This window comes from Natrix helvetica (assembly GCF_964273705.1).
Source record: "Natrix helvetica genome assembly, chromosome: 2".
NCBI classification, from domain to species: Eukaryota; Metazoa; Chordata; class Lepidosauria; order Squamata; family Natricidae; genus Natrix; species Natrix helvetica.
The window spans coordinates 291,054,434-291,066,787 of record NC_138552.1 but is presented as its reverse complement, the minus strand read 5'-3'; the positions used below and the strand labels follow the sequence as shown (position 1 = coordinate 291,066,787).

Sequence of the window (12,354 nt, the reverse complement as noted above, 5' to 3'; positions counted from 1 at the left end):
AAGGGAACGTTTTCTCCTGCCCAGTCATGTTTAACCATAGGGGGTGCTGCTCATCAAATGACCACTAGGGCAGTGATGGCGATCCTATGGCACACGTGCCACAGGTAGCACGCGGAGCCATTTGTCAGGGCACGCGAGGCACTGCCCTATCAGGTGGCCAGCGCGCATGCGTGCGCTTGCCAGCTGAGTTCACCCTTTTTTAAAGCCATTCTTCGCCCTCCCCAGGCTCCAGAGGCTTTATAGGAGCCTGTGGAAGGCGAAAACAGCCTCCCCCACCCCCTGGATGCCCTCCAGAGGCGTCAGGGAAGCCTCCGGACAGTCCCTGAAGCCTTCTGAACGCTTAAAACGACCCTCCGAGCAAACCGGAAGTGACATCCGGTTTGCTCGGAGGATCGTTTTGAGCGCTCCGAAGGCTTCAGGGACCATGCGGAGGCTTCCCTGAAGCCTCTGGAGGGCGTCCGGGGGGCAGGGGAAGCTGTTTTCACCCTCCCCAGGCTCCTATAAAGCCTCTGGAGTCTGGGGAGGGCGAAAAAAGCATGTAAAAATGGGTGGGAGCACCTGTAGTGCGCGCATGCGCACTGGAGGGTCGCGTATTGCATTATGGGTGCGGCATGCCCGCACACAACCCCCCTCCTCTCCCCCCAATTATGGCACACGAGCCAAAACAGGTTCGCCATCGCTGCACTAGGGCTTATTTTCGGGACAACACATTTTCAGGGTGATCAACACGCCCTGCCCCTGGTGCAAACACAAGAGCCAGCAAGCACAGGGGACCGACAGTTGGCACACTCTGGGGCTGCGGAGAGTGGAAGACACAGAGCAGAAGGCAATCCGGGTGCACCGTGCGGGCTGCAGGCAAGCCGAGAGATACAAAGACGAGCCTCCCGCAGCTGCCTGTTGCTCTGGCCTGTCACTGCTCAGCTTTCCTGTGGCCCACGCAGCACATCCTCCAGATCAGCTCCTCCCAGTGGTGGGATTCAGCTGGTTCGCACCTATTTGGGAAAACCAGTTGTTGGAAGAAATCTCCTTTTGTTTTTCCCCCACTTTACGGGGCTAATCCTGTAAGGAAGGCAGGAAGGAAACAATCTGGTGTTGTTTCTAGCCTAATCTTGATTGCCCTGCTTACAGAAACCGCCTCTCCGGTTAACCCTTGTTACATTGTAACAGCTATGAGTGATGATGAGTTGGCCATGCCCACCCAGTCACATGACCACCGAACCCCGCCTACCCAGCTGGTCCTTAGGGCAGAGAACGGGTTGTTGGAAGAAATCTCCTTGTTTTTTTCCACTTTATAGGGCTAATCCTGTAAGGAAGGCAGGAAGGAAACATTCTGGTGTTGTTTCTAGCCTAATCTTTATTGGCCTCCAGAAACCGCCTCTCCGGTTAACCCTCGCTATATTGTAACAGCTAAGACGAAGCACCCATCGATGTGAGTGACATTGAGTTGGCCATGCCCACCCAGTCACATGACCACCGAACCCCGCCTACCCAGCTGGTCCTTAGGGCAGAGAACGGGTTGTTGGAAGAAATCTCCTTGTTTTTTTCCACTTTATAGGGCTAATCCTGTAAGGAAGGCAGGAAGGAAACATTCTGGTGTTGTTTCTAGCCTAATCTTTATTGGCCTCCAGAAACCGCCTCTCCGGTTAACCCTCGCTATATTGTAACAGCTAAGACGAAGCACCCATCGATGTGAGTGACATTGAGTTGGCTTTGCCCACCCAGTCACATGACCACCGAGCCACACCTACCCAGCTGGTCATTAGGGCAGAGAACCAGTTGTTAAATTATTTGAATTCCACCACTGCCACACATACCCCACGCCTCTGCTTCTGCCTGCTGCTTGCACAATTACTCAACTCATGTGTGCGGCTGCTGCCAGACACTGCCTGCCTGCATGCGCTCTCAATCTCCTATGCTGGCATTGACCACCTCCCTTCACTAGGGTGTAATTTTGGCATAGAGCCGTGATGGCAAACCAATGGCACGCATGCCACCGGTGACAAACGGAACCTTCTCTGCGGGCGAGCAAGCCATCGCCCCAGCTCAGCTGCACCGCACATGCGTGTGTGCCTCCTGCCCAAAGGCTGATTTTTTAAAATCTCTGCCGCGCATGCATGGGGTGCATAATAATCGATAATAATAACAATAATAATAATAATAAATAATCAGGTCCTTGAAAGAACTTATCGATGGATAAAAATGCCAAATCCAATCTAAACAATCTGACTGTGCAACCAACCATAATAACAACAACAACAACAAGTCTAAACATCTAGCTCACGGCACAACAAAGAATAATAACAGAAAAGAGACATGGCAAAATAAAATATGACATGGTCAGTACATTTAAAAAAAACAGCAGGCATAACAGATAACAAGAAAACCTGACAATGGCTAAGAAGCACACAAAGCCGAAGTTGAGAAGACAATTTAAACAACATATAAAGGTAAAGGTTCCCCTCGCACATATGTGCTAGTCATTCCTGACTCTAGGGGGTGGTGCTCATCTCCGTTTCAGAGCTGAAGAGCCAGTGCTGTCCAAAGACGTCTCCGTGGTCATGTGGCCGGCATGACTCAACGCCGAAGGCGCACGGAACGCTGTTCCCTTCCCACCAAAGGTGGTTCCTATTTTTCTACTTGCATATTTTACGTTCCTTCGAACTGCTAGGTTGGCAGAAGCTGGGACAAGTAACAGGAGCTCACTCTGCTATGCGGCGCGAGGGATTCAAACTACCAATCTTTCTGATCGACAAGCTCAGCGTCTTAGCCACCACGTCCCTATCAAAATATACTTTTTATTAAATACTAAAAGGACCTTGTTTTAAATATCTGATTATCAGGCCCAAGGATTTCCCTCCCCCCTCTTTTTCCTTATCCTTTTTCCTTGAGTGCTGCTGCATTTTTGACTGAAAAACCTAAAAAAAACCTGGCAGTTTCGTGTTCCTAAACCCAAGATAGGAATCTCTTCTGACTTAAAAAAAAAAAAGCAGACGAATCCAATAAAGCCACACATCTCAAGAATAAGCTGGATTCGAACACACACCTCTGAGAGGCACTCCTCAAAGCGAACCTGGTATCCCACAAGGCCTCCCACTGGGCCGCCCAGCTCCTCTGCCACTCTTTCGGCCACAGAGATGGCAGCCATGCGCCGTGGCTGCGTCACAGCAATTGTGCCACGCCTGGCATACCCTGTAAAAAAAAGGAAGCAAAAGACATGATCGAATTTTGGAAAAATAAATATAAAAGAACTCCCTTTGAAAAACATTTATTATTTTATACACCTCTATACGAGGGACACAATGGCCAAGACGCTGAGCTTATCGATCAGAAAGGTTGGCAGTTTGGCGGTTCGAATCCCTTGTGCTGCGTAACGGAGTGAGCTCCCGTTCCTTGTCCCAGCTTCTGCCAACCTAGCAGTTGGAAAGCACGTAAAATATGCAAGTAGAAAAATAGGGACCACCTTTGGTGGGAAGGCAACAGTGTTCCGTGCACCTTCGGCGTTGAGTCATGCCGGCCACATGACCACGGAGACGTCTTCGGACAGCGCTGGCTCTTCGGCTTTGAAAGGGAGAGGAGCACCGCCTCCTAGAGTCGGGAACGACTAGCACACATGTGCGAGGGGAACCTTTAGCTTACCTTTACACCCCTGTACAGGTGCTCCTTACAACCATTTATTCAGTGACCACTCAAAGCTACAAAAGGCACTGAAAAGAATGACTTATGACCATTTTTCACACTTACGACCGTTGCTGCATCCCCTTGGTCACGTGATCAAAACTCAGATGCTTGGCAACCGACTCGTATTTGTGGCGGTTGCAATGTCCTGTGATCCTCTTTTACAACCTTCTGACAAGCAAGGTCAAGAGGAGGGGGGGGGGAAACCCGATTCACTTGGATCCCATTACAAACTTTTAACAATTGCAGTGATTCACGTCACAACCACGGCGCCAAGAAAGGTTGTAAAATGGGGTAAAACGTTTGTTTGTTTTGTTTGTTTATTTTATTGGATTTATATGCCGCCCTTCTCCCAAAGGACTCAGGGCGGCGTACAACATTAAAAAAACACACATCCCAAAAGTTAAAAAAAATTAAATACATATCCAAAAAACAAACCGAATTTAAAAAACAATACATTTAAAATAAGTTAAAATTAACAGGCCAGGCCAGCTTGCTGGAAAAGCCAACTTTTTAGGGCGTGTCGGAAGGACCGGAGGTCAGGGATTATGCGAAGCTCCGGGGGCAGCTCATTCCAGAGGAAAGGCGCTCCCACAGAGAAGGCTCTCCCCCTGGGGGTCACCAGCCGACACTGCCTGGCCGACGGCACCCTGAGGAGGCCAACTGCTCCGCCTGCGGGAGGCCCCTCTTTCGCAGGTATGGCCCTTGGCTCTCTCAAGGGCCAGCCTTGATGACGGGTTTGTGAACCCCGAGAGGTGGAAGAAGAGGAAGCTGAGGGGCTTTTTAGCTAAATGTTTTATATTGTTTTTAGGGGGTTCTGGGAAGGGAGGGGGGGATAGCCAGGCCAGGAGGGAAGCCAGTGCCAGACGAACAGGTGAGTCCAGGAGGGAAGTGAGCGGAGTGGGGGGGGAGAGGGAACAAGTTATTCCAACAGAGGGTTGTTTGATTACAACGGTCGCGGGGAGGGGGGGATGCGAGGACAAAAGAAGATTACAAGGTCGGTTGGGAGACCGTGGCTGTTGGCTACGCCCGGTCGTTTGTACCAACCCCCGCAACCTAGGTGGCCAGGAACTACAGAGCCCGGGCCTACGGCTGATGCTTTGCAATGCAAGGTCCGTAACCAACAAGGCCCCCCTCATTAATGAGCTGATCTCTGAGGGGGAGCTGGACCTTGCAGGGATAACGGAGACCTGGTTGGGCCACGAGGGTGGTTTACCCCTCGTGGAAATGTGCCCACCAGGTTTCCGCGCATTCCATCAGCCTCGGGCCCTGGGTAAGGGTGGTGGGGTGGCGGTAGTTATACGGGAAGATCAAGAGCCGAGGGAGTTCACTGTTCCTCAGATATCCGGGTGTGAGTCCCTTGGTGTGAAATGGGGCCCAGGGAGGCAGTTGGGTTTGCTGATTGTATACTTGGCTCCTCGCTATACATCAGCGGCCCTGCCCGAGCTCCTCGAGCTGATCTCGGAGACGGCGGTTGAGATCCCCAGGCTTGTGGTTATGGGGGATTTCAACCTGCCGTCGACGGGAGCAGCGTCTGAGGTGGCTCGGGAGTTCATGGCTTCCATGACAGCCATGGGCCTGACCCAGTTAATTCAGGGCCCCACACACGAAGGTGGCCACACATTGGATCTTGTTTTTGTATCTGAGCAGTGGACGAGTGATCTGGGTATAGGGGACTTTGTTGTTACACCCGTCATGGTCAGATCACTCATGTCTCCGGCTGGACTTCCCTGGCGCTACCCCCCACCGCGAGGAGGCGGGACCAGATGGTCCAAGCTGGTACCGCCCCAAGCACCTGATGGAGCCGGATAGGTTCCAGACGGAGCTTGGGCCATTACCTGTAGCCCTGACCCGCGCTCGGTCAGAGGACCTAGCGGCCGCCTGGAATAGGGCGGCGGCTGGGGCCTTGGACCGGGTTGCGCCTTTGCGACCTCTTCTGCGGCAGCGACCCACCCGGGCTCCTTGGTATACCGAGGAGCTGAGGGTGATGAAGCGCCATAGGAGACGTCTAGAGAGCAGGTGGAGGTCCTCACGCTCCGAATCTGATCGAACACAGGTAAGAGCCTACTTACGGACCTACCTTGTGGCATTAAGGGCGGCCAAACGTAGACATTGCGCTGCTCTTATTGCGTCCGTGGATAACCGCCCTGCCGCCCTGTTTGGGGTGACCCGCTCCCTCTTGTCACAGAGGACGCAGGGGGCACCCTTGCAGGGCAGAGCAGAGGAGTTTGGGGAATATCTGCAGGATAAAGTCGCTCAGATCCGGAGCGGATGGGCCCCCCTCAGTGGACCGGACGGGCCGCCAACAGCGAGTCTTGTGAGACCATCCTGGGAGGAGTTTGGTTCTGTTGCCCCCGAGGATTTGGATAGGTTGTGTGGACGGCTGCGACCCACCACATGTTTAATGGACCCGTGTCCCTCCTGGTTGGTACTGGCATCTTGGGAGGTGACCCGAGGCTGGCTTCTGGGCCTGGTGAATGCCTCATTGGGTGAGGGATCCTTACCAACTGCCTTGAAGGAGGCGGTGGTGAGGCCCTTACTTAAGAGGCCTTCACTCGACCCAATGGAGCTAGCTAACTATCGTCCAGTCTCCAACCTTCCGTTTCTAGCGAAGGTTGTTGAGAATGTGGTGGCCCAGCAGTTTCCACGACACCTTGACAAATCCGAGTATCTAGACTCACGCCAGTCCGGCTTCCGACCCGGGCACAGCACAGAGACAGCCTTGGTCGCGTTGGTTGATGATCTCTGGAGGGCCAGAGATAGAGGTTGTTCCTCTATCCTGGTCCTATTAGACCTCTCGGCGGCTTTTGATACCATCGACCATGGTATCCTATTGCGCCGGTTGGAGGGGATAGGAGTCGGAGGTACCGTTTTGCGGTGGTTCGGCTCCTACCTCTCCGACCGGAGGCAATGTGTGTTGACAGGGGAACAGAGGTCGACCCCGAGGCCACTCACTTGTGGAGTGCCACAGGGGTCGGTCCTCTCGCCTCTCCTGTTCAACACATATGTGAAGCCGCTGGGTGAGATCATCCGTGGTTTGGGGTTGAGTATCACCTCTACGCTGATGATACTCAGCTGTATATTTCAACCCCAAACCACCCCAACGAGGCTGTCGAAGTGATGTCCCGGTGCTTGGAAGCCATCGGGGTCTGGATGGGGGACAACAGACTTAAACTCAACCCCTCCAAGACCGAGTGGCTGTGGCTACCGGCACCTCGGTTCAGCCAGCTGATTCCATTGCTGGCCATAGGGGGCGAACAATTGCCCCCTGTGGAACGGGCGTGCAATTTGGGCGTCCTCCTTGATGCCCGGCTGTCAATGGATGACCATGTGGCAGCCGTGGCGAGGGGGGCGTTCCACCAGGTTCGCCTGGTGCGCCAATTGCGCCCCCTAGTAGACCGGGATGCCCTACGCACGGTCACTCATGCGCTGGTGACGTCCCGCCTGGATTACTGCAACGCTCTCTACATGGGGCTGCCCTTGGGACGCGCCCGGAGACTGCAGTTAGTTCAGAACGCAGCTGCACGGGCTGTGATGGGGAGTACGAGGTACTCCCACGTAACACCTCTCCTGCGCGAGCTGCACTGGCTACCTGTGGTTTTTCAGGTGCGTTTCAAGGTGCTGATTACCATCTTTAAAGCGCTCCATGGCACGGGACCTAGTTACTTGCGGGATCGCATCCTCCCACATACATCCCTGCGGCCAATTCGCTCACACAGGGAGGGACTTCTCCTGGTGCCGTCCACTAGGCAATGCCAACGGGCGACACCAAGGAGTAGGGCCTTCTCTGTGATGGGCCCAACCCTCTGGAATGACCTCCCCCCCGACATTAGAACCACTTCTGACCTCCGCTCCTTCCGGCAAAAATTGAAGACTCACCTGTTCCGATTAGCAGGCCTGGCATAATTACAATCTGTCCCTCCTGGCAAATGTATTATTATCTGGCTATCTTAGGGGTTTTTTAATTTGTTGTGTCTGTTTTAGGGATTTAAAAATTTATATTTATATTAGCTTTGTACAGTTCTTTTAATTGCATTTTAACCTCTTCCAAACTGTACATATTTCACTTTTTATTGTATTTTGTGATATTCTCTATGGACTGTACACCGCCCCGAGTCCCTTCTGGGAGAGGGGGCGGTCTAGAAGCACCAAATATAAATAAATAATAAATAAATAAATAAACTCTGTGGGATCGTACTGGACGGTGGGAGGCTACTGGTGGCAGTAGGTGGTCTCGCAGGTACCCTGGGCCTAAGCCATGGAGCGCTTTAAAGGTCATAATTAATACCTTGAATCGCACCCGGAAAACAACCGGCAACCAGTGCAGGCTGCCTAAAAGAGGTGTAACCTGGGAGCACCTAGGTACCCCCATGGCAACCCGCGCGGCCGCATTCTGGACCAGCTGAAGCCTCCGGGTGCTCTTCAAGGGCAGCCCCATGTAGAGAGCATTGCAGTAGTCCAGGCGACAAAGGACGAGGGCATGAGTGACTGTGCACAGAGCATCCCGATCCAGGAAGGGGAGCAATTGACGTACCAGGCGAACCTGGTAAAAGGCCCCCCTGGTCACGGCCGTCAGATGATCTTCTAAACTAAGCCGCGTATCCAGGAGGACTCCCAGATTGCGAGCCTTCTCTGAGGGGGCTAAAATTTCTCCCCCTATTGTCAAAGATGGGACAAGATGCACAAGATGTAAAACGTCCTTAAAAACTGTCTTAGCAAAGGAAATTTGGGGCTCAATTGTGGCCGTGAGTCGAGGAACGCCTATAATCAGTGATGGTTAACCTTTTTGCGGTCACGTGGCACCCCCCCTCCCCACCTCCTCTGCACATGCACATGTGACCCTCCCCCCCCCGGCGCCCCGTTTTGGGCCTAGTAGGCTTCCCTGCAGAACCAAAAATGGGTCGCAGTAGGCTGCGCTGCACCCACTGTCCCCCTCTCCCCATGCATGCATGCATGACCCCTCGCCCTGTGCATGCATGAGTGTCTCCCACATGTGCCCCACCCCCTGCACATGCGCAGCAGAGAGCTGAAAATCAGCTGGCCGGCAGGAGGCCCATGCGCATGTGCGTTGGAGCTGAGCTGGGGTGACGGCTTGGGGCGTGGCACGCCTGCCGTAGTTTCCCCATCACGGACCTATACACGAGAATCTTGTCACTTAAAAGTTGAACGCTACATTGTGCCAGATCCATGTCAACACAATTCGAGAGCGGTTGGAGTTGGGACCCTTTATGGCAACGTAATGACTCTAAGCTAATGACACACTTCACTCCGGCCTCCCAACTCGGCCTCCTCTTCTCCTGTGTAAACCTTGGCAATTACCTGCGCCCGTGAATCTTGGAAGTGGGATTCACTCGGGCCAACATGCTCTTACCTTCCTCAAATAAATATTTGGGAAGTTGGGTGGTTTTTCCGCTTCCCGTCTCACCGGTCACCACCACAAACGTGTCGCCTTGGATAGCCTCCAGTAATTTTCTTCGGAATTTGCTAATGGGCAGCTGTGCAGAGCTCGGTTTTTTTTCCTTGCCTCCCTTCGGCATTTCAGGTTGTTGGCTCTGTGGGCACAAAGCACGAACAAAACGGATAAACCTGCGGTTAAGAGATAAAGGAATCCCAACAGATCTTCTTTCATTAAGTTTTCGTTAAGTTAATGAATGTTAAGTCCAGGCGTGGGCTTCAAAAATTTCAGCAACGGATTCTCTGCCCAGTTGTTGGGTGCTTGTGGCTATGGTGGGTGTGGCCTAGTCGGCCTCCTGCACCACAGTGGAGTTGGGGGGGGGGGGGAGCATTTTCGCCTTCCCTAAGCTCCGGAGGTTTTCCTCGAACCTCTGGGAGGGTGAAAACTGATTCCTCCGGGCTCTGGAGGCTGTAAAGGGGCCCATTTCTGGCCTTCCGGAACTTTTGGGAAGCCCGTTTTTCAGCCTCCTTGAGCCTCCGCACGGGCCCTGCACTTACCTCGCATCCAAAACGGGCCGTGTGAAGATTCCTGGGAGGGGCGGGGTGAGTGGGGAGGAGAGGGATGGGAATGGTGGGGTGGGCAGGGCCAGCCAAGGGTAGGATTTGGAGGTTCTCCGAATCGGCCATAACGTTAACTATGGGTTCTCCCAAATCCAGCCGAACCCGTAGAAGCCCACCTCTGGTTAAATCAATACAATAGCAGAATTGGAAGGGACCTTGGAGGTCTTCTAGTCCAACCCCCTGCCTAGGCAGGAAGCCCTATACCGTTTCAGACAAATGGCTATCAAACGTCTTCTTAAAGACTTCCAGTGTTGGGGCATTCACAACTTCTGGAGGCAACTTCTGTTCCACTGATTAATTGTTCTCACTGTCAGGAAATTCCTCCTCAGTTCTAAGTTGCTTCTCTCCTTGATTAGTTTCCACCCATTGCTTCTTGTTCTACCCTCAGGTGCCTTGGAGAATAGCTTTGCTCCCTCTTCTTTGGGGCAGCCCCTGAGATATTGGAAGACTGCTATTATGTCTCCCCTAGTCCTCCTTTTCATTAAACTAGATGTACCCAGTTCCTGCAACCGTTCTTCATATGTTTTGGAAATGATGAACCTTGCCCAAGGTTCTCTGTAGTGCAGGGTGATTGAGCTGGCTGGTCAGTGTTTGTGTGTGTGCTTGTGCGCGTGTGCATGCAAAACAATAGGCACAACTTTGCAAACAAAGGCCCAGCCATTGTTTTGTTTTGTTTTCTTTTTACGTGCAGGGTTCCAATCACAATATTGTACTTTTTGCAAAATTTGGACTCCTTGCGTACTCTATGACTAGTTTTCCTGACTTTCAGATTGTCCAGCTGCAGGTAAAAGGCAGAAAGATTAACAGAGTTGGAAGGGACCTTGGAGGTCATCTAGTCCAACACCCTGCTCAAGCAGGAGACTTATACTACCTCTGATTAAACGGCCGTCCAGTCTCTTCTTAAAAGCCTTCAGTGATGGGGCAACCCACAACTTCCACTGGTTAATTGTTCTCACCGTTAGGGAATCTCTCTTTAGTTCTAGGTTGCTTCTCTCCTTGATTAGTTTCCATCCAATGTTTCCTGTCTTGACTTCAGGTGCTTCGGAAAATAAGTTGGCCCCCTCTTCTTTATGGCATCCCCTCAAATATTCAAACGCTGCTATAATATCTCCCCTAGTCCTTCTTTTCACTAGACTAGATATACCCAGTTCCTGCAACTGTTCTTCGTATGTTTAAGCTTCTAGGCCCCTAATCATTTTTGTTGCTCTTCTCTGAACACTTTCCAAAGTCTCAACATCTTTTTTGAGATCTCGAGGCTACCTTGTCTTTAATTTTTATTCTTTACATTTTTTACATTATTCTCAGTCATCCAGGTGACGCTTGTCCCAAACTGAGCTTTTTCAGGAGGCAACTGGACTTTCTGATTTTTCTTTGAATACGTTTTGCTTCTCATCCAAGCAGCTTCTTTCGCTTCGACCAGATGGTAGGGAATGGAATAGAAGTATAAATGGAATATAAATGCTTCCATTCCGGTCAAAGCTGAAGAAGCTTTTTGGATGAGAAGCGAAATGTCTTCAAAGAAAAACCAGAAAGTCCAGGTTGCCTTTTGATTCTAAGCACCTTTTGGGACATTTTTGTTTACATTGTTATGCAGCATTTACTAAACATAGTATAGCCTATACTACATCATGTATACAATGAAATCTGGCACATTCCATCAGTATTATTGATCGCATTTAGTTTAGTTTAGTTTTTTTAAAAGTTCAGTTTACATTATTGTCATTGCACGTTGTTCAACAAAATTAAATGCCACCTTCAGTGCACATTATAACTATAAAAATAAAAGCACAACCACACATCCTTCGCATGCTATATAATTGAAATTAAAAACCTGATGTTGCATTAATTTTCAAAACCTCCTCTCAAAACAAACCGAAAGCCAAGGGGAGTCACTTCCAAAGGCATGCAGTCAGAAACGGGCTGGTCGTATTGCAACCATTTTTGGTTTGCAACAGAAAAGGAAGAAAAGTTTACAATTCCCCAGGTTGGGGATGCTGCATTGGGGGAAAAGAGGGACAGGAAGACATTAACCTGGTGATTTTAAAGGGGGGGGGATCTGTAACAATTGCAATACTATGGTGAGGCATGCTGGGAGATGTAGTTCCACAGCATCACAACACAAGCCCGAGTAACTATGAGACTTAAACCGACGTCCCCCAGCCGACGTCCTGCGCATGGGCTGCGCTGTGCTGTACTACACTTCCCATCCTCCACGGCCAGCGACGCCTTCCCACTTCCCAACAATCCTTACCTTTTGCAAGCGAGCCCTTCCACCAGCAGCAACAGCCACGTGACTTCTGGAGAACACGTGGGGTTAGAGCACACACAGACCCTCCCCGCACTGACGTCACGTCCTTCCTGGCAGAAGCCCCACCTACCCGTCCAGCCCCGCCCCCTTTTTTTGATCAGCTGTAGCGCTTTGGACTGTCATCGGACGAGAAACCGATGGATTGATTGATTTAGGAAGAAAGGGAGGGAGGGATTGATTATCTGCTATCAATCTAGTCCGGGATTTAGCAATTGCACCGATTAATGAATGGACGCTGAAAAGGGGGCTGCGTTTCTCACGACCACACAGGATAGCAGATCTACGTGCGATCCTCCACTGCCCTCTACTGCACTGTCTCTTGGCTACTTTCAGATGGGTGGCTGGCTGAGGAATGC

General features: G+C 51.4%; 1 protein-coding gene across 2 annotated transcripts in view; it reads right to left on the bottom strand.

Moving 5' to 3' along the window:
• Nucleotides 1–12,044, bottom strand: part of DHX40 (DEAH-box helicase 40) — a 49,535-nt gene extending 37,491 nt beyond the window's left edge. Inside the window, exons 1-3 of one of the 2 annotated variants that reach the window (XM_081941864.1) lie at nucleotides 11,942–12,044; nucleotides 9,047–9,227; nucleotides 3,044–3,189 (exon numbers count right to left, since the gene is read on the bottom strand). In XM_081941864.1, the coding sequence (XP_081797990.1) occupies nucleotides 3,044–3,189; nucleotides 9,047–9,212 (312 nt within the window). In that variant the 5' untranslated portion in view covers nucleotides 9,213–9,227; nucleotides 11,942–12,044. Of the gene's footprint in view, nucleotides 1–3,043; nucleotides 3,190–9,046; nucleotides 9,228–11,563; nucleotides 11,727–11,941 lie in introns of those variants that run through there. The other variant, XM_081941865.1, reaches the window with a different exon arrangement.
• Nucleotides 12,045–12,354: the final 310 nt, after the last annotated feature.